At 56.2% G+C, this 19,746-nt stretch overlaps 1 protein-coding gene across 1 annotated transcript; it reads right to left on the bottom strand.

Moving 5' to 3' along the window:
* Nucleotides 1-9,688: 9,688 nt before the first annotated feature.
* Nucleotides 9,689-15,461, bottom strand: LOC115640535 (phospholipase A2 inhibitor subunit gamma B-like). Its single transcript, XM_030543377.1, has 6 exons — nucleotides 14,645-15,461; nucleotides 13,932-14,059; nucleotides 12,830-12,946; nucleotides 11,461-11,613; nucleotides 10,946-11,086; nucleotides 9,689-10,043 (listed from the first exon to the last, which is right to left on the bottom strand). The coding sequence occupies exons 2-6, from the start codon at nucleotides 14,050-14,052 to the stop codon at nucleotides 9,829-9,831; spliced, it is 747 nt and encodes a 248-aa protein (XP_030399237.1). The 5' UTR covers nucleotides 14,053-14,059; nucleotides 14,645-15,461; the 3' UTR covers nucleotides 9,689-9,828.
* Between the last annotated feature and the right edge of the window lie 4,285 nt (nucleotides 15,462-19,746).

Below are 19,746 nucleotides of genomic sequence, written 5' to 3'. Positions count from 1 at the left end.
GGAAATAGCAGTTTTTCAGTCACTTTTTCAATGGCCTGGCACGATTTTCTCCCCATCTGTCACATCCCCCTGACGCTGTCCCCCAAGGCTGAGAATACCACATTCAGGACACACTGCTGACAACTAGGACAGACACGCTCCACGTGCCTGGTGATTCTATCATTAGAGCTTACCAAGCCAGTAACAGAGATGGGCTCGTGTGTCATCACACTGGTTAACAAGAAGCCACAAACACAGGCCCCGCAGGCAGGCCAGCCCTTGGCTCACCACCCAGATACTTTTTAGGCTTTATGATGAATTGCTCCTGAAAACCAATTTCACCAGAATTAGTGTCCTTCCGCTCCAAATGGATTAGCCACTTAGCCAGCTCAATATGAGTCAGATCTTACCCAGTAAGCATGTGTCTGCCGATCCTTATAGTAACTAGAACCTACAGGTTTAATAATAGGGCGAGACTTATAAGTGGTTAGTGGATCATATACCCACAAGCATCAGGGGGTTGTTGTGTGGGCCTGTATCCACACCAAAAACCAGGAGGCCAGTGGCATCTTAAAGACTAACAGATTTATTTGGGCGTAAGTTTTCATGGGTTAAAAATCCCACTACCCACAAAAGCTTGTGCCCAAATAAATCTGTTAGGCTTTAAGGTGCCACCGGACTCCTCGATTTTCAGTGTTCATAGATCAGGATCATAGCAGGGATGGGATAAACCGCTAGCGGTCACAGGTCTCTCTGGACTCACCCAAACAGCTTGGGGGTCGCCAGCCCTTGTTAAGAGCTTCCATGGTAGAAAGCAAGCCCAGAGAAATGAGGTAGGGACGCAAAGACGGTATGGAGATTTCTCAAGTGCCTTTTTGTATCGTGTGCACAGAAATGTACTGACCCAAATGAAGGCCATGGCCCCTGTTTGTGGAAAGTTACTGGCCCATGATGGAGTCCAGGGTCACGTGAGCCTATCACATGGCTTCACATGGTTTGCTGAATTGCAGGGGTTGGCCATTGGCTCCTTAGGGCTGGAGGAGTTTCTTCAATGGCCCATTGTTAGAGTGCAGGGTCCTCTACTTCAGCCACAAGGCTAAGCCAGGCACGTCAATGGGATAATCATACGTAGCAAATCGCACCGGTTCCAGTGACACCGGCCTGGACGTCCTTTGGACAAGATGTGTTACAACTGTATAACCGTGGCAGCAGCAGAGACACAGACGGTCGTCTTTCCTATACACTATCACCCCCCTCCATCCCGAGTCGTCTCTTTGCCAACCTGAACAGCCCTAAGCTAGAGTCTCGCCTTATATGGAAACTGCTCCATGCCCTGAGATTAGGCTCAGAAAGATGCCAGTGGGGAAAACAGGCAACACAGGCTAGGATCCCATTGTGCCAGGAGCTGTATGTTGTCATTGCTATTTATTAGGTGTATTATAGTAGCCCCCACGCGCCCCAGTCATGGCCCAGGACCCCACAGCGCTAGGTGCTGTACGTTGTCATTGCTATTTATTAGGTATATTACAGTAGCCCCCAGGCACCCCAGTCATGGCCCAGGACCCCACTGCGCTAGGTGCTGTAGATTGTGATTGCTATTTATTGGGTGTATTATGGTAGCCACCAGGTGCCCCAATCATGGCCCAGGACCCCACTGCGCTAGGCACTGTACATTGTGATTGCTATTTATTACGTGTATTACGGTAGCCCCCAGCACCCCAGTCATGGCCCAGGACCCCACAGCGCTAGGTGCTGTAGATTGTGATTGCTATTTATTAGGTGTATTACGGTAGCCCCCAGGCACCCCAGTCATGGCCCAGGACCCCACTCTGCTAGGCGCTGTAGAGCCAAAGAAAGAGACAGTCCCTGCCCCACACGAGCTTCCAGTCAAATAAAACCTGGGACAACGGACAAATAATTCAGAGCCCAGGAAGCTCTGCTGATTATTACATTTTGAACTGGCAGAGATGGGGGCTGAAGCTGGCTGGAAAAACACTGTCTGTGTGTGTGTGTGTGTGCGTGCGTGCGTGCGGGCGGGCGCGCGCGCAAGGAAAGGAAGGTTTTCCACTTTGGAGGGCAGGATGAGCAGTCAAAACGGCCGTGCCAGATTGGTCTCCATTCAACCAGCTGAAACTCAGTCAAGACAAGTGCAAAGTCCGACACTCAGGAAGGCAAAAATATCAGATGCACCCCTACCTAATGGGGCATCGCTGGCTGGGGGGTCGTACCGCTGACAAGGATCTGGGGGTGATTGTGGATCACAAATTGAACAGGAGCCAACAATGTGACGCAGCTGCCAAAAAGGCAAACCTCCTTCTGGGGTGTAGTAATGGGGGTGTCGTATAGGACAGGGGTTCTCAACCTTTTTCATTCTGAGCCCCCCGCCCCCAGCATGCTATAAAAACTCCACAACCCAGCTGTGTCACAACAACAGGTTTTCGGCATCTAAAAGCCAGGGCCGGCGTTAGGGGGCAGCAAGCCGGGCAATTGCTCAGGGCCCCAGGTTGGAAGTGGCATCGCAACGCTAAATTGCTCAGGCTTCAACGTCAGCCCCAGGGATTGTAGCTCCTGGCCTGCACTGCCTCATTTCACCACTGGAGGCCACTCTAAGACTAATTGACGGCCCCACCCACTAGAGTTGAAAATTCCACAAAATCAATTAAAACTTTCCAAAGTCTTTGGTCTCCAGTTTGTTTAATTAAGCAGAACAATATAAAGGGGAAGTGAATCCGGGCGGGAGCCCAGGGCCCCTGGGAGGGGAGCGTGGAGGCAGATTGGGGCAGACACAGGAGGCCGGGGTGTTACCGAGTGCGGTGTGGCCATTGCACTGGGTGGGGAATCAGGAGAGAAGCGTCAGCAGGTGGAGCCCAGCGAGGGCAGGGAGGAGCCCGGCGGGTCCCAGAGCTGTGCTGGCCGCGCTGGTGGCCGCTGTGCATTTGGCCATAGTTAGGTCTCCACTGAACCCTGCGAAGGTCACAGACCCTGCTTCTATCTGGGCGCAGACGGATTCAGTAGCACAGCCCTTCATGACGGTCTTACTGGCAGTTCCACCTGCAGGCGAGGGGGAGAAGGAGGTGGCTGGTGTGAGGGGCGCAGCTCGACTCCTTGAGCCAGATGAGGACACAACCACCAGCCCCCTCCTCAGCTCTGCCACGCCTAGGACCCCCCCCCCCGCCCTCCATCTCCCCTTCGGCTCCACTCCGCTCAGCATGTGTGACCCTGAACGGCCTCCCCCTTCTCCTGTACTGTGACACGGACTCACTGTGTGTCCTTGAACAAGTCACTTGCAGGCCGATCTAGAGCCCACCCATGGCATCCAGATTGGATCAGGCCTGTTTGATCCCCCTTCTTCGTCTAGAAGTGAGATCTCAAAGAAGGTGGCTTCGTAGTGCGTTAAGCAACCACGATGGGACTTCACAAAACTGGGGTCCGTTCCCCAGCCCTGCCACAGCCTTCCTGTGTGACCTTGGACAGCTCACGGCAATGCTCTGTGCCTCAGTTTCCCCACCTTTAAAATGGGGAGAAAGTTCCCCATTACACCTATTGAAATTGCAGGCTCTTTGGGGTCTGGGCTAAATCTCCCTATGAGACTTTTAGTGCCCAGTGCAGCATGGATCCCTGATCTTCCCTGGGGTTCTGTGCAGTGCCCGGCATGACAGGGGCTCCGAGGACTAAACCAGGCCCTACCACAAAGAGTTTACAGGCTAAACTATACACAAGCAGCAGATGGGAGGAGAACCAGAGGCACAGAGAGGGGGGAGACACTGACCCAGGGTGTCCTGATCCGCAGCAGATCCCTTTACCTAGCAGCCCCCCGACCCAGTATCTCACTTCTGCCCTATGGGAGGCGGGGGCAGAACAAAGGAAAATAACCCCAGAATAAATGAACGGAAGTGACCTGATTTTAGGGTCTTGGTGATCTCGACACACCGGGTCTCGGATCCAGTGCACTGTATGGTCTCTTCGCAGCATTGCTCAGAGGACGCAGCGTAGCAGCCGCGGCAGCGCCGGCTGCTGGGTTTGGTGTCAGCCAGGGGCACTGGGAAGAAGCAGAGCAAACGCAGTCAGCTCGGGGCACGAGCCCCAGGAGGCGTCGGGGCAGGGGGAGCAGCTGAGGGCTGCACAGCTCAGCGCTGGGTGCCCCCTGCAGGGGGAGCTGTAGCTCTGGGGACGCCGGGGGCAGCAGGGGCAGGGGAGGGGTTTGCAGCAGGGAGCCCTGGACCCCGCCCTGGGTGGGGCCAGCTGGGTTCACACCTGGTGGGAGCCTAGAGCCCCGCCCACTAAACTCCACCCACCCAGGGACTCAGTGTTATTCCATGGGGCGCCTCCTGCAGGGCGGGAGGACCAGGCTGCGGAAGTTAACTTGGGGCAGGTTCCAGGCAGCAGGGGATGGCGGAGAAGAGGTGGAGATGGGGCGATGCACCTGAAATGGAGGACAGTGTGCAGGCGTCCCCTGGCAGCAGGTGAAGCTCGTCCTCCTTGTCTTTCCCATCCCAAAGTTCATAGGGAAGGGGCTGGCGTTGCATTGGCTGGATGTCGCACAGCCCTTGATAATGCTCTGGGTCTTCTCTCCAGCTGCACAGGAGCAGAAGTCTGAGATTTAGTCCCCTTCCACTCCCACCCCATCAACGTCCTCTTCACAACGACACCCCTGTGTCATTAGCCTCCCTCTCTCCACCCTGGCACGGAGACGGGACGTGACTTACCCAACGTCCCACAGGGCTAGACTAAGCTTTCAGCACTTAAATCCAGCATTTAGATCCTCCAGCTCCCCACTCAGCTGCTGCCTAACCCAGGGGGCCCCGAATCTCCTGAGACACCCACCTGGATCCAGGGGGCCAGGCACGACTGTAAGAGGGGAGAGATCTGGGCTGAAGACCCCAGCCCGATTCGGGCCGAGTGGGGATTTGAACTTGTCTCCTTAAGGGTCCAGATGAGCCCCAGCTGCTGGGGTCTCCTGGCAGCCCCTCCTCCGGCACCATCATTAGCAAGGCAGGGCCGACCCGGTCCAGGCCCCGCATTCCCGGCGAGGGGTTCCCGGCTCTGGATCCCATGCAGAGCTGGGCGCCTACATTCAGCCCAGACTTAGAGGCTTAACTTGGGGTGAGGGGCGGGGCTTAAGCCGCACCCCTTTCCTCGGCATTTCCCATTGGCTGGTTTAGGTGGCTGTCTGCTCTGCGTGCTGGCTCTGATGGATCCCATCCTCAGGCGCCTCCCTCTCCCCATGCACCCTAGGGCGAGCCGGGCCCTGAACCACTGGCTGGCGAGTGGCAGGGCTCTGGTACACGCGCTGATGTAATGCACTTTGGTTCGGTTGAGCCCGTAAGTTCCTAGTCCCCTCGCCAGCCCTGCCCCCACCCACCGGTGTCACAATTTGGACCCAGGAGCATGTTGGCAAATTCGCCACCCTTCCTGCTGAGAAACAAAACCCACAGGGATGAGTGAAACCGCCTTCCCTTCAATCGTGGGAGGGGGCAATGTGGGGAAGCGAGTCACACAATGGACGGAGCAGGGGGGCAGGACTCAGACTCCTGGGTTCTATTTCTGCCTTGCTAAGGCATGTGGGGTTTTTCTGGGTCTCATTCCCGCCCCTGGGAGCAGTGGGGTGGGGAGGAGTGGCAGGACTCCTGGGTTCTGCAGAGTGGGGAGGACCGTGCACCCCTTAGAGCAGGGTGAGGTCTGCAGCAGGGCCCAGGGGGGTTGGCAGGTAGAGGGTTAGGTGGGTTCCCAAGTTGGTATGTGGAGGGGCCGGAAAAGGGCACAAAGCAGCTGTGACATTTTCCACACGTCGGGGCAGAAGCTGAGTGTCGGGAGGTAGGGGCAGTACGGGGAGCCCCTGGCCATTGCCGTGAAAAGGCAGCGGGCGAAGTGTCCCCAGGGCGTTCTGGAGCGTCACTGGGAGAGATCACAGACAGCCATGACGGTGCAGGCATTTGTCTTAACTCACAAATTCCTGTTTTTCAGACGTTTGTGTTTTGCTGAACTGGAGGCTCTGCCAGGGCAGGACCTATCACCAGGCAGCCTTAACCCAGCCTTAACCAAGTTCCCTCCCGCCCTGCCACGCCCGCTTACGTTTCATTCTTGGATTTATTCCTGGTGGCTGGACATCACCCAATGTGTAGGGCCCTACCACATTCACGGCCATGAAAAACGCATCACCATAGGCATGAAGCCTGCACCCAAACCCCCTCCCAGAGCCCACCCCCAGCACTCCAACTCCCCTCCTGCACCCAAACCCCCTCCCAGAGCCCACCCCAGATCTCCAACCCCCCTCCTGCATCCTAACCTGCTGTCCCAGCCTGGAGCCTGAACCCAGCACCCAACCCCCTCCCAGAGCCCACCCCCAGCACTCCAACCCCCCTCCTGCACTCTAACCCCCTCCCAGAGCCCACCCCCAGATCTCCAACCCCCCTCCTGCACCCTAACCCCCTCCCAGAGCCCACCCCCAGCACTCCAACCCCCCTCCTGCACCCTAACCCCCTCCCAGAGCCCACCCCCAGCACTCCAACCCCCCTCCTGCACCCAAACCCCCTCCCAGAGCCCACACCCAGCACTCCAACCCCTCTCCTGCACCCTAACTCCCTCCCAGAGCCCACCCCCAGATCTCCAACCCCCCTCCAGCATCCTAACCCGCTCCCAGAGCCCACCCCCAGCACTCCAACCCCCTCCTGCACCCTAACCCCCTCCCATAGCCCACCCCCAGCACTCCAACCCCCCTCCTGCACCCTAACCCCCTCCCATAGCCCACCCCCAGCACTCCAACCCCCCTCCTGCACCCTAACTCCCTCCCAGAGCCCACCCCCAGATCTCCAACCCCCCTCCTGCATCCTAACCCGCTCCCAGAGCCCACCCCCAGCACTCCAACCCCCCTCCTGCACCCTAACTCCCTCCCAGAGCCCACCCCCAGATCTCCAACCCCCCTCCTGCATCCTAACCCCCTCCCAGAGCCCACACCCAGCACTCCAACCCCCATCCTGCACCCTAACTCCCTCCCAGAGACCACCCCCAGCACTCCAACCCCCTCCTGCATCCTAACCTGCTGTCCCAGCCTGGAACCTGAACCCAGCACCCAACACCCCTCCCAGAGCCCACCCCCAGCACTCCAACCCCCCTCCTGCACCCTAACCCCCTCCCAGAGCCCACCCCCAGCACTCCAACCCCCCTCCTGCACCCTAACCCCCTGTCCCAGCCTGGAGCCTGAACCCAGCACACAACCCCCGTCCCAGAGCCTTAGGCAGGTGTTGGGGGGGCGGGACTTGGACCCATTCTGGGCACCACCAAAAATTATACAAACCTGCTGCCCCTGCACTGCAGGTACAACTGCCCCAGTACAACCCCAGTGGGAAATACTGAAGGTTATTGAATGTGCTTGGCAGCCAGGAGGGGACACGGACATCCGGGTAGTCATGGAATTCAATGAATGTAAGATTGGTTTCCATCTGGGAGTGTTTTGAGTGTTAGGGGATTGTACCAATGGACATTGGCAAACAGATCCTAGGAATATAGGAAAAATGGAACCCCCAGAACGAATCAGAGAAACCCAAGGCAGTAAATGTATTAAGACTCAGCCTAAAGTTCACTTACAATATCAGTGTCTGATCACTCCTTCATACTGTCCCTACCCAGTTAGGTAAATATACATGGCTAAGTATTTGGGTACAATTAAACTTTAAGGTACTTGCAACTGAATCTGATATTAAAAAAAAAAGAAAACCCCAAGAAGACACCCATCAAATGGACGATGTGTGGTAAAACTGAATTATAGGGAACAAGTTATTGTAACCCCAATACGATCCCTAAAACAAGTTGAGTTGGACCTCGCCAGGTTAAAGGTATCTGAGGTCGTACCTCAAGGCGTCCCAGATGTACAGACTCTTCATAAGGGCTTGGCAGCCTGGTTAAAATTATGGTATGTGGAAAAATCCATAGGAAGGACCCCACCGGTATATTGGAAACTGCTGTGGGTGGAACTGAATTCGGAGTGGAAACACTGGATGTTACTAACACCAGGGAAGTTGGGACAGGATGGACAGAGTCTATATCGTACACGAGTTTAGAAAATATTTTCAGTTCCAGCCACAAGGAAAACTGAAAATTGACGTTCCCCTTCCTTCTCTTTTTCCATTTTTCAGTCAGGGGGAAGGTTGTAAGGAACAGCCGGCATGGATTTAACAAGAACAAATTATGTCAAACCAACTTGGGTTCCTTCTTTGACAGATCAACTGGCCTAGTGGACGGAGGGAAGCAGCAGACATGAGAAATCTTGATCTGAAGAAGGTTTTTGACACAGTCCCATGACATCCTCCCAGCAAACAGGCAAATGAGGATGAGATGAAATTACTATATTAGGTGGGTGCACAACTGGTCGAAAGACCCCCCCTGGTTCACTGTCAGACTTGCAGACTGTCTCTAGTGGGGTTCCAGGGTCAGCCCTGGGTCTGGTACTCTCCAATATTTTCATGAATGACTTGGGTAATGGAGTGGAGAGTGTGCTTTGCAGATGACACCCAGTCGGGAGGGGTTGAAGCACTTTGGAGGGCAGGATGAGGATTCAAAATGGCCTTGCCTAACTGGAAAATTGGTCTGAATTGGACAAGATGAAACTCAATCAAGACAAGTGCAAAGTACGACACTCAGGAAGGCAAAAAATTAAATGCACACCAACCCAATGGGGCATCACTGGCTAGACGGTTGTACCGCTGCCAAGGATCTGAGGATGATAGTGGATCACAAAGTGAACATGAGCCAACAACATGATGCAACTGAAAAAAAAGGCTAATCTCATTTTGGAGTGTAGTAATGGGTGTGTCGTATATGAGACATGGAAGGTTGTTGTCCTGCTCTGCTCGGCACTGGGGAGGCCCCAGCTGGAGAAGTGGGTCCAGTTCTGGGCACTGCGCTTTAGGAGAGATGGGGACAAACTGGAGAGACCCGGATAGAGCAACGGAAATGATCAAAGGTTTAGAAAACCCGACCTGTGAGGAAAGGTTAAAAAACTGGGCATAGTTGGTCTGGAGAGAAGAAGGCCGAGGGGGGACCTGAGAACCATCCTCAAACATTGTTATTAATCAATTGTATTTGATTTGCTTCCCTGAAGTGTCCTCACTTCTCTCCATTCACCCCCCTCTACCTCTCTCTGTTGCTTCGAGGGACCCTGCCGGGAGAATCAAGTCCTTCTCCTTATCCATGAGAAATGCCCCGAATTCTGCAGGGATGCAAGTGTGCAGAGCCAACAGGTGGGTCCTGCTACCACAGGTCCTGATTCAGCAAGGCACTGAAGCATGGTGCTTAATGTTAAGCACGTGACTTAGCCCCCATGTGCTTAAAGCTAAGCACGTGTTTACATCTTGAGTCAGGGCTTTCGAGACCAGGCTTCTGTTTCCAGCTGGACCACACAATCTCCCTCACAGGTTTGGCCAACAATTTCCAAAGTAGCCTGTAATTTGGACGGACCTGCTGTAGGAGGCGCTGCCGGGGGCAATAGGGGCTGGGCTTGGCTGCGATGACCATAAAGGGACGTTCTTTACTGTGTCTGCTGGACCCAGACTGAGCCTGTGGCCCCCCTGGGGATTGTAGCTCCTGGCCTGTGCTGCCTCATTTCACCACTAGAGGCCACTCTCAGACTAATTTGGCTTCTTGATGGCCCCGCCCACTAGAATTGAAATTTCCCCCACAAAATCAATTTAAAATTTCCAAAGACTTTGGTCTCCAGTTAGTTTTATTAAGCAGATCAATATAAAGGGGAAGTGAATCCAGGCGGGAGCCCAGGGCCGCTGGGAGGGGAGAGCGGCTGCAGAGAGAGGTCGGGGTGTTACCGAGTGCGGCATGGCCATTGCACTGAGTAAGGAATCAGGAGAAAAAATTCAGCAGGTGGAGCCCAGTGAGGGCGAGAAGGAGGAGCCCGGCTGGTCCCAGAGCTGTGCTGGCTGCGCTGGTGGCTGGTGTGCATCTGTGCTTGGGTAGATCTCCACTGATCCCCAGGAAGGTCCCAGAACCCGCATTTACCTGGGCACAGACGGACTCGGTAACGCAGCCCTTCATGATGATCTTAGTGGTGCTTCCACCTGTATGGGGGGAAGGATGAAGGAGGCCATCGGGGTGAGGGGTGCAGCTCCATTCCTTTAACTGGACTAAGAAATAACATCCCCCTTCCTCAACTCTGCCCGTGACCCCCACCTAGGCTCCCCACAGCCTCCTTCTCCTCATCTCCTGCTGTCCCCAGCATGTCTGGCCCTGGATGGCCTCCCCTTTCTCCTTTAATGTGACACAGTCTCACTGTGCCCATGAACAAATCACTTGCAGTCCCGACTTAGATCCTGCCAACACCACCTGGATTGACTCACACCCATTTTATCCCCACAGCTCATCTAACAAAGCAGCAGCTCCCTGTTGGTGGCAGTAGTGGGATCTCTAAGAAGTGGGGCTTCATAGTGAGTTAAGGCACCATGATCAGACTCTGCAAAACTAGGCTCAGATCCGAGCTCTGCCACAGCCTCCCGGTGTGACCTTGGGCAAGTCATGGCACTGCTCAGTGCCTCTGTTTCCCCATCTGTTAAATGGGGAGAATGATCCCCACTAAGCCTACAGAGATTGCAGGCTCTTTGGGGCACAGACTGTATCTCCCTATGAGTTTTTAGCACCCAGAACAGCCTGGGCCCCTTTTCTTTCCTGGGGGTCTGCGCAGTCCCAGCATGACAGGGGCTCCCAATACTAAGTCAGACCTACCACAAAGAGCTTAGAGACTGAACTATAGACACGCAATGGACGGAGGAGAACCAGAGGCCCAGGGAGAGGGAGACACTGGCCCAAGGTCACACTGAGGGCCAGTGCTGGGAACAGAGCCCAGGTGTTCTGATCTGCAGCCGGCACCTTTCACTAGTGGCTTCCACCCAGCGTCTCGCTTCTCCCCTACAGGGGGAAAAGCAGCAGAGGAAAAATAGCCTCAAAATAAATGAACAGAAGTTACCAGATTTTAGGGGCCCGGCGACGTCCAAACATTGGGTCTCGGCTCCAGTACAATGTATGGTTTGCTCATTGCAATGATCAGCGTTCAACGCGTAGCAGCCGCGGCAGCGCCGGCCGTTGGGTTTGGTGTCAGCCGGGGGCACTGGGAAGAAGCAGAGCAATCGCAGTCAGCTCGGGGCACGAGCCCCAGGAGGCGTCGGGGCAGGGGGAGCAGCTGGGGGCTGCACAGCTCAGCCCTGGGTGCCGCCTGCAGGGGGAGCTGTAGCTCCGGGGATGCCGGGGGCAGGGGAGGGGTTTGCAGTAGGGAGCCCTGGACCCCGCCCTGGGTGGGGCCAGCTGGGTTCACATCTGGTGAGCTCCACCCACTAACCTCCACCCACCCTGGGTTTCAGTGTCATTCGATGGGGCGCCCCCTGCAGGGAGGGAGGACCACGTGAGGAAGTTAATGCGGGGCAGGTTCTGGGCAGCAGGAGGTGCACGGGATGGCGAAGGAGAGGTGGAGATGGGGAGATGTACATTTAACAGGGTCCGGTGTGCAGTCGTCTCTCTGGCAGCAGGCGATGCTCATCCTTCTGGCCTTTGCTGTCCCGAAATTCATAGAGATGGCTCCAGCTTTACATTGGCTGGATGACAAACAGCTCTTGAGAACGTTCTGGGTCTTCACTCCCGCTGCACAGGAGAAGTCTGAGATTTATTCCCCTCCCACTCCCACCACATCACTGCCATTTTCACGACGGCCCTGTGCCATTAGCCTTCCTCTACCCATCAGGAAACTGAGGCACATAGTGACTCACCCCGCGTGCCGCAGGGCTAGACAAAGCTATTTCAGGAACAAAATCCAGCATTTAGATCCTCCAGCTCCCTACTCAGCTGATGCCTAATTCTGGGCCCCCCGATTCTCCTGCCCATAAAGTCCTTTTGATGCCAAAGTTTCTACCAGTGGGTATGTGCAGGGCCACCCAAATCCAACACCATGCATCCTGCTCACCCCTCAGCCACGGCGGGATTCACAAACTCGGTGTTCCCCTGATGGTATCACCTGCGGGGCCTGATCCAGGGGACGCTCTCAGAGCACAACCAATAGATCAGGCCCTGAACAAAGCCCAGCCAGGGCAGGAGATGGCGGGGGGGTTGCTCCCATGTACCCAAGAGCCCAGTGGGTCGGATGCTCCCCATGGATGTGGAGGAATCAGGGTCCAGAGAATGTTTAACTTTTTCATACATTGTGGGGCAACTTCAACAGGGGAGACTGAGAGACCCACCCAGAGGCCAAGGGGTTGGGCACCACCAAAGGAGGGGAGATCTGGGCTGAAGACCCCAGCCAAATTCGGCTCCCACTTGGCTCCCCCATGGCCTAGCTGAGCACTCAGCCGCTGAGGTCTCCTGGCAGCCCCTCCTCCACCACCATCATAGGCAAGGAAGGGTAGACCCGGTCCAGACGCTGGACTCTCGGTGAGGGGTCCCCAGCTGTGGATCCCAAGCAGAGCTGGGCACCTCGGTGCCGCCGAAACTCAGGGGCCAAACTTAGGGTGAGGGGGCGGGGCTTAGGCCACACCCCTCTCCTCAGCATTTCCTATTGGCTAGCTTTTGTGGATCCCATCCTCAGACACCTCCCTCTCCCCATGCACCATATGGGGGGTCCAGGCCCTGACCCACTGGCTGGTGAGTCGCCTGGGGGTTCGGCATCGCAGTGCTGAGATGAAGGCCCCTTTGGGGAGCTAACCCACAGGGTCTGGCATAGAACCCAGGCATCCTGGCTCCTTAACCACTGCTCAGACCCACCCACCCCACTCCCTTCCCAGAGCTGGGACTAGGAGAGGACCCAGGCATCCTGGATCCCCACCATCTTCACTGACCCATGTTGGGTAGGGTCCCTCTCACCTACCCACTGTGTCTTCTGTCAGAGTGATGCCACAAGAGTCTTCTGTGTTTTGGCAGGTATCTGAGTCACCCGAGCAGCTGATTCCTGGTCCATCGCAAACCTCACACTGCAGACAGGCCCCTGGAGATGGAGAGAGAACAGGATCCAGTGCGGCTGCACCCCTCTGACACTGGCTGGGCCCTGCCCCACTGACTCCAGTGCAGCTGCGTCCCCCTGACACTGGCTAGGCCCTGCACCACTGACTCCAGTACAGCTGCGTCCCCCTGACACCGGCTGGACCCTGCCCCACTGACTCCAGTCCAGCTGCACCCCCCTGACACGGCTGGGCCCTGCCCCACTGACTCCAGTGCAGCTGCACCCCCCTGACACCGGCTGGGCCCTGCCCCACTGACTCCAGTGCAGCTGCACCCCCCTGACACGGCTGGGCCCTGCCCCACTGACTCCAGTGCAGCTGCGCCCCCCTGACACCGACTGGGCCCTGCCCCACTGACTCCAGTGCAGCTGTGCCCCCCCGACACCGGCTGGGCCCTGCCCCACTGACTCCAGTGCAGCTGCACCCCCCTGACACGGCTGGGCCCTGCCCCACTGACTCCAGTGCAGCTGCGCCCCCCTGACACCGACTGGGCCCTGCCCCACTGACTCCAGTGCAGCTGTGCCCCCCCGACACCGGCTGGGCCCTGCCCCACTGACTCCAGTGCAGCTGCAACCCCTGACACTGGCTGGGGATCACACTGACTGGCCCTTCATGTTGCCTTGAGCTCCTGCTGCTGAAATTCCTATCCGCTGCCTGTCACACAACAGACAATCCCCGTTCGAAATGCGCTTGGCCTCTGGCCAGCTCTGAAACCTGCCCAGTCATGACTCGGTTCTCGTGATTTAAACTGTAAATATTTCTTCCCATTTCTACAATTGCTTCACTAGCTGTCATGGGACTTTGTGACTTCCAGCCCTCTCCTCCTCGGACATTGTCACTCAGACACTCCCAACTCAGCCCTGTTATTCTGTGGCTGCTTTTCGGTTACGTTCGTTAACAGTTTCACCCAACAGCTGTTGGGACATTGGAGAAGTTAGGAAATCAGCCCCTGTAGGAACAGACCCCACTCACCCGTAGCCAGGAGAGCAGCGAGGATGCAGGCGGCAAGAGAAGCCTCCATGGTGATGGAGAAGCAGTAGATCAGCGCTGGGGTCTGTGATACAGCCAATTCTCCAGTTGGAGAATTTGTCATAGACGGGCTGAAATAAGATCAGAAAGAAACTTGCCCATGCACGAGCCAGTTGACAGGGTGAGTGGAACCACGGAGCCATTTGCCAGAGTTCTGGGGTAGCTGCACCTCTGACCCCTTTGTGGCTGGTATGTTCGTGGCACCCACCCAGAGAAGTAACAGACAAATATCAAATACTCCTGCTGGAAAGTTGCAGTGTAAAATGACTTACTTTATGAGACTCCAGCAAAACTACACCCAAGACCCCAAAACAAGAGAGAGACGAAGCAGGCTGCTCTGTATGGCAGAGGGAGACTAAGCCGGTGGCTCTCTAGACAGAGGATGACAAAGCAGGCTGCTCCCGACGGCAGGAAGAGACAGCTTGCCCACTTTGATTCTAGTCCTTGCTCCAGGAGGGGACTGGGACCTAGTGGTTAGAGAAGTGGGGCCCAGAGCCAGGACACCTGGGTTCTCTCACTAGCTCTGTGAGGGGATTGGGGTCTCATGGTTGGACCAGGCATGCCTGGGACCAGGACTCCTGGGTTCTATTCCTACTCTGGGAGGGAAGTGGGGTGTAGTGGTTAGAGCACCAACAGACCAGAGGGCTGTGACTTACCAAAACTCCTTGGGGGCTTCAGGCTGAGTAACGTTTGCCAGGGGTGGAGCAGACCGATAGTTCAGTGAAGCAGAAATGATTTGCCAATATCTGCCTCTCGCCTTCTCTTATTGAGGGGCTCTGGTACACGCGCTGATGTTATACGGAAACTTTAAAATCCCCACATGCTTCATTCCATCAGTTCCTAGTCCCCTCGCCAGCCCTGCCCCCGCCCACCAGTGACACAATTTGGACACAGGAGCATGTTGAGAAATTCACCACCCTTCCTGCTGAGAAACAAAAACCACAGGGATACATGAAAGCACCTCTCCTTTAAATCTTGGGGGGCCATGGGGAAGCAGGTCACACAATGGATGACTTGGCAGGACTGGCTTACTAAGGGCATGTGAATCAAGTGTAGGATTCTGGGGTCTCTTTCCCACCCCTGGGAGAAGTGGGGGGAAGTGGTTAGAGGAGGAAAGGGTGGGCAGGACTCCTGGGTTCTGCAGCGTGGGGATTAGGGTGTACCACTTAGAGCAGGGTTGGGTTGCGACTGGAAGTCAGGATTCCTGGGTTCCATAGAAAGTTGAGTGGTGTCCAGTCGTTAAAACTGGCTGTCAGGACTCCTGGGTTCTGTTCCAGGCTTTGGGAAGGGAGTGGGGTCCAGTGAGTTAGAGCTGGGGGAGCTGGGAGCCCAGGTGCCTGGGTTCTATCCACAGTTCTGGGAGGGCAGTCGGGTCTAGTGAGTTAGAGCTGGGGGAGGTCTGGGAACCAGGACTCCTGGGTTCTATCCACAGTTCTGGGAGGGGAGTGGGGGCTAGTAGCTTACAGGGGGATGGCTGGGAACCAGGACTCCTGGGTTCTATCCCTAGCTGTGCGGGTGGGGCCTAGTGAGTTAGAGCAGTGGGGGCTAGGGACTGAGCCCTGTCACTATGCCAACCTGCCCCCAGTGGAGAGGCAGCTAGGCTGATGGAAGCTGCCATTGCTTGGGGAGCAGGAGGTCCGACAGCCACAGAATTCCCCCACCACCACCACCCCACAACCTGTGGTTACACTCTGCCCTAGCTATCCTGCTATGGCGCCCATCTCACAGACCCTGCAGCTCAGAGCCGAGCCGCGTGGGCAGACTGGATTGCCTGGTTGCACACTCAGGGGCAAGGAGGGAAGGTGGGAGTAGCAGCGGTGGGTAGGACCCAGGGAGGAAGCAGGGAGAGAGAGCTTCTGGGGCATAGAGCCCACCAGAAAGGCAGGTGCGGGGATTTCTGAGCATGGGAACAGGCTGCTGCTGTTTGTCCCTGCTGCTCTCCAAGACGCAGGACACTGAGGGGTGCGCGGTCTTTGCACTACAGAGAGACCTGCCTTGCATCATGGAGTTCTCCTCCTAAAGGAAACAGCCTTGCAGTGTCCCCACATGGTGGTTAAACTGCATGGGGCCACAGAGGGGGAAATAACAGCCCTGCAACAAAATACATACAGGCCTAAGTCTAGATTCCCGTCTACCGCAAGTCCCGGCCACACAGATTTAGGCACCGCTGGCATTCACAAACATTCCCCTGCTTCTGGCTTCTGCCAAGCCCTCTGGGCAGTAGCATCATTCAGCCTCGACATTTGTACCGTGAAGGTTCACACCTCAAGTTTATGCCCCAGAAGAGCCTGACATCTGCATCCCAGCAAGAGCCGTGAGCCAGCGGAAGACAGACAGAGGAGCCCCGATCTTGCCTGCTGAGCTCAATCCGGGAGGTGCTCAGAACTGGCTCCATGCCCAACAGAGGAGGAGCTGGTGGCAGCGGTGGCATCCCTTGGATCCACTAGTCCAGTGGTCAGGCTCCTCCCCTGGGTTCACTCGTCCCTCTGCCCGAGTGCAGGGCAGGCTCCAGGCACCAGCACAGCAAGCAGGTGCTTGGAGCGGCCAACAGAAAGGGGCAGCACGTAGGGCTCTTTGGCAGGAAGTCCCTCAACCCCTCTTGGAGGGAAGGACCTGCCGCCAAAGTGCGTCCGATCACAGCTATTTTTTTTCCTGCTGCTGGCTGCCAACCTGGCGTGGGAATCCTAGTCACCAGGTCACAAGTTGTTAGGGTTCCCCATCTCCAGGTGATTGTCTGGGGGTCCCTGCTGCCAGGCAAGGTCACCCTGGTCCTCTGCAACAACAAACCCTCTCCCACCACCTTGTGAAACATGCTGCACACAGGGAAACTGAGGCACACGCACGATAGTCGTGTAAAAAGCTACAAAACTCCCCAACGTTGTCACACGTGTCAATACATGATTGGGTGGGTCATATCCGTAGCAGGGCCCAGGGGAGTTGGCAGGTAGAGGGTTAGGTGGGTTCCCAAGTTGGTATGTGGAGGGGCCGGAAAAGGGGACGAAGCAGCTGTGACATTTTCCACACGTCGGGGCAGAAGCTGAGTGTCGGGAGGTAGGGGCAGTACGGGGAGCCCCTGGCCATTGCCGTGAAAAGGCAGTGGGTGAGGTGGTGTCCCCAGGGCGTTGTGGAGTGTCACTGGGAGAGGGCAGAGTGGTGCTGCGCGGGCCTTTGCCATAACTGCTATTTCCTGTATTAAAGATGTTTGTGTTTTGCTGAACTGGAAGCTCTGCCAGGGCAGGTCCTATCACCAGGCAGCCTTAACCCAGCATTAACCAAGCCCCCCCACCCTTCCCTGCTTACGGTTTCTTCTTGGAGCTATCCCTGGTACCTGGAGATTCCCCGATACGGTTAGCCAAGCGATTGCGTGATGAGAAGGGTGAATTTTACATGAGCACAATCAGCTGAGACCTTTGGTAAGGGAAAACCAGCTTCCTGGGGACACGTTGCTCGCTGGTCCCAGAGCGACTCAATTCAAAGACTCACCCGGTCCGGTGGGGCAGCAGGCAAACAGGACGAGGTAGGAGGAGAGCCAGCTGAGAGATTTGGTCTGACTTTTCCCAGACCCTGGTGCCCTCTTGTCTTGGGGTGCTGCACCACAGCAGCGCCCCCCCCGACTCAGGGTGTCCCATCCCAGAGGAACCCCCAACCCTCTATGCCCACTTTGCCTCAGTGACTACTGCCAGTCATCATCTAGTCCCCGCTCCCTGGGGCAGACGCACTCTGTAATGGCCACTCATCATTGGCAAGGGGGTCGGATCAGCTGCCTCTGCCTAATCCCCGGGTTACACTTCTGCACCTCAATACCTCCTTAGGCCTTTACCAAGACCTCAGCCTGGGGAGTTTCCAGGCTGGAGCTCCCCAGATCCTCTTGCCCATCCCCAGCACCAGGGCCGCCCAGAGGATTCAGGGGGCCTGGGGTCTTCAGCAGCGAGGGGCCCCTGCCACCAAATTGCCGCCGAAGACCCGGCACTTTGGCGGCAGGTCCCAGAGCGGAAGGGCCCCCCGCTGGCGAATTGCCGCCAAAGATCCAGAGCGGAAGAAGCTCCGGGGGTCTGGGCCCTGCGAGAGTTTTCCAGGGCCCCCAGAGAAAGTGAAGGACCCCGCAACAGGACCCCAAAAAAACTCTCGTGGGGGCAACTGCGGGGTCCGGGGCCTGAGGCAAATTGCCCCACTTGCCCCCCCCCCGGGCGGCCCTGCCCAAGGTACCCTGCTCCCAGACAGCCAGCCCCTTCCCACTCCAAGGCTGGAGTGAGACTAACCCCTTAGCCCTTATATCAAGGCCAGCTGTGGCCTGATTGGGTGTGGCCCCAGCTGTGCCTGCCTCCCCATGCCACCTACCTCAGCTGCCTTTAACCTTTTCTCCTAGGAGCAGGGTAACTGCCCTGCTACAACCCTCCTCAAAGAGTAGTTATCAGTGGTTCGCTCTCAGACTTAGAGGGTGTATCGTATGGGGTCCCGGGGCCAGTCCTGGGTCTGGTGTTATTCAATATTTTCACTAATGACCTGGGTAATGGAGCAGAGACTGTGTTTTGCAGATGACACCCAGCCGGGAGGGGTTGCAAGCACTCAGGAGGGAAGGAGAAACATTCAAAATGGCCTTGCCAAATTGGAGAATTGGTCTCAATTCAACAAGATGAAACTCAATCAAGACAAGTGGAAATTACGACACACAGGAAGGCAAAACATCAAATGCACAAGTACCACCAAAGGGGGAATAACTGGCTAGACAGTCGTACCAGTGAAAAGGATCTGGGGGTGATGGCGGATCACAAGCTGACCAGGAGCAGACAGTGTGATGCAGTTCCAAAAAAGGCTGATCTCATTCTGGGGTGTAGTACTGGGAGTGTCGCAGGTCAGACACAGGGGGTCATTGTCCTGCTCTGCTCGGCACTGGGGAGGTCCCAGCTGGACCAGTTCTGGGCACTGCGCTTTAGGAGAGATGGGGACAAACTGGAGAGAGTCCAGAGGAGATCAGCAGAAAAGCTCAAAGGTTTAGAAAACCCGACCTGTGAGGAAAGGTTTAAAAACAACGGGCACGTTTAGCCTTGAGAGAAGAATGAGGGGGGACCTGAGAACTGTCCTCAAAGACATTCAGGGCTGTTATAAAGAGGCCGAGGACAAATTGTATTTGATTTGCTTCCCCACCCATCTCTGAAGCATCCTCACTTCTCTCCATTCATCCTCACCTCTATCCCTCCTTCTGCTGTTTTGAGGGACTGTGTGGGACGATCAAGTCCTTCTCCTTATCCCTGACAAATGCCCCGAATTCTGCAGGGATGCCAACGTTCACAGCCCACACGTGGTTCCTGCCAGCACAGGCCCCGATTCAGCAAGGCGCTGAAACACGGTGCTTAATTTTAAGCACCTGACTTAGCCCCAGATGCTCATGTGCTTACAGTTCAACATGTACTTGTGTGTTGGATCAGGGCTTTTGAGACCAGGCTTCTGTTCCCAGCTGGGCCACACAATCTCCCTCACAGGTTTGGCCAACAGTTTCCAAAGTAGCCTGTAATTTGGGTGGGCCTGCTGTAGGGGGCGCTGCCGGGGGCAATAGGGGCAGGACTTGGCTGTGATGACCATAAAGGGACGTTCTTTACTGTGTCTGCTGGACCCGGACTGAGCCTGTGGTCCCCCTGGCGGATTGTAGCTCCTGGCCTGTGCTGTCTCATTTCACCACTAGGGGTCACTGACTAACTGGCTCCTTGACAGCCCCACCCACGGGAATTGAAATTCCCCGCCCCCCACAGATTTCTAAGGA

Source organism: Gopherus evgoodei, unplaced genomic scaffold, assembly GCF_007399415.2.
Source record: "Gopherus evgoodei ecotype Sinaloan lineage unplaced genomic scaffold, rGopEvg1_v1.p scaffold_31_arrow_ctg1, whole genome shotgun sequence".
In the NCBI taxonomy this organism is placed as follows: domain Eukaryota; kingdom Metazoa; phylum Chordata; order Testudines; family Testudinidae; genus Gopherus; species Gopherus evgoodei.
This window is presented reverse-complemented; position numbering and strand designations above follow the sequence as displayed.

Excerpts from the sequence above, each read along its gene's own strand:
- LOC115640535 (XM_030543377.1), bottom strand. The coding sequence starts at position 14,052 with ATGACAAATTCTCCAACTGGAGAATTGGCTGTATCACAGACCCCAGCG. Across the intron at positions 12,947-13,931 it reads CGCTGCTCTCCTGGCTACGG|GGGCCTGTCTGCAGTGTGAG; the intron begins GTGAGTGGGGTC and ends CTCCATCTCCAG. Across the intron at positions 10,044-10,945 it reads CGCCGGGCCCCTAAAATCTG|GTGGAAGCACCACTAAGATC; the intron begins GTAACTTCTGTT and ends CCCCCCATACAG.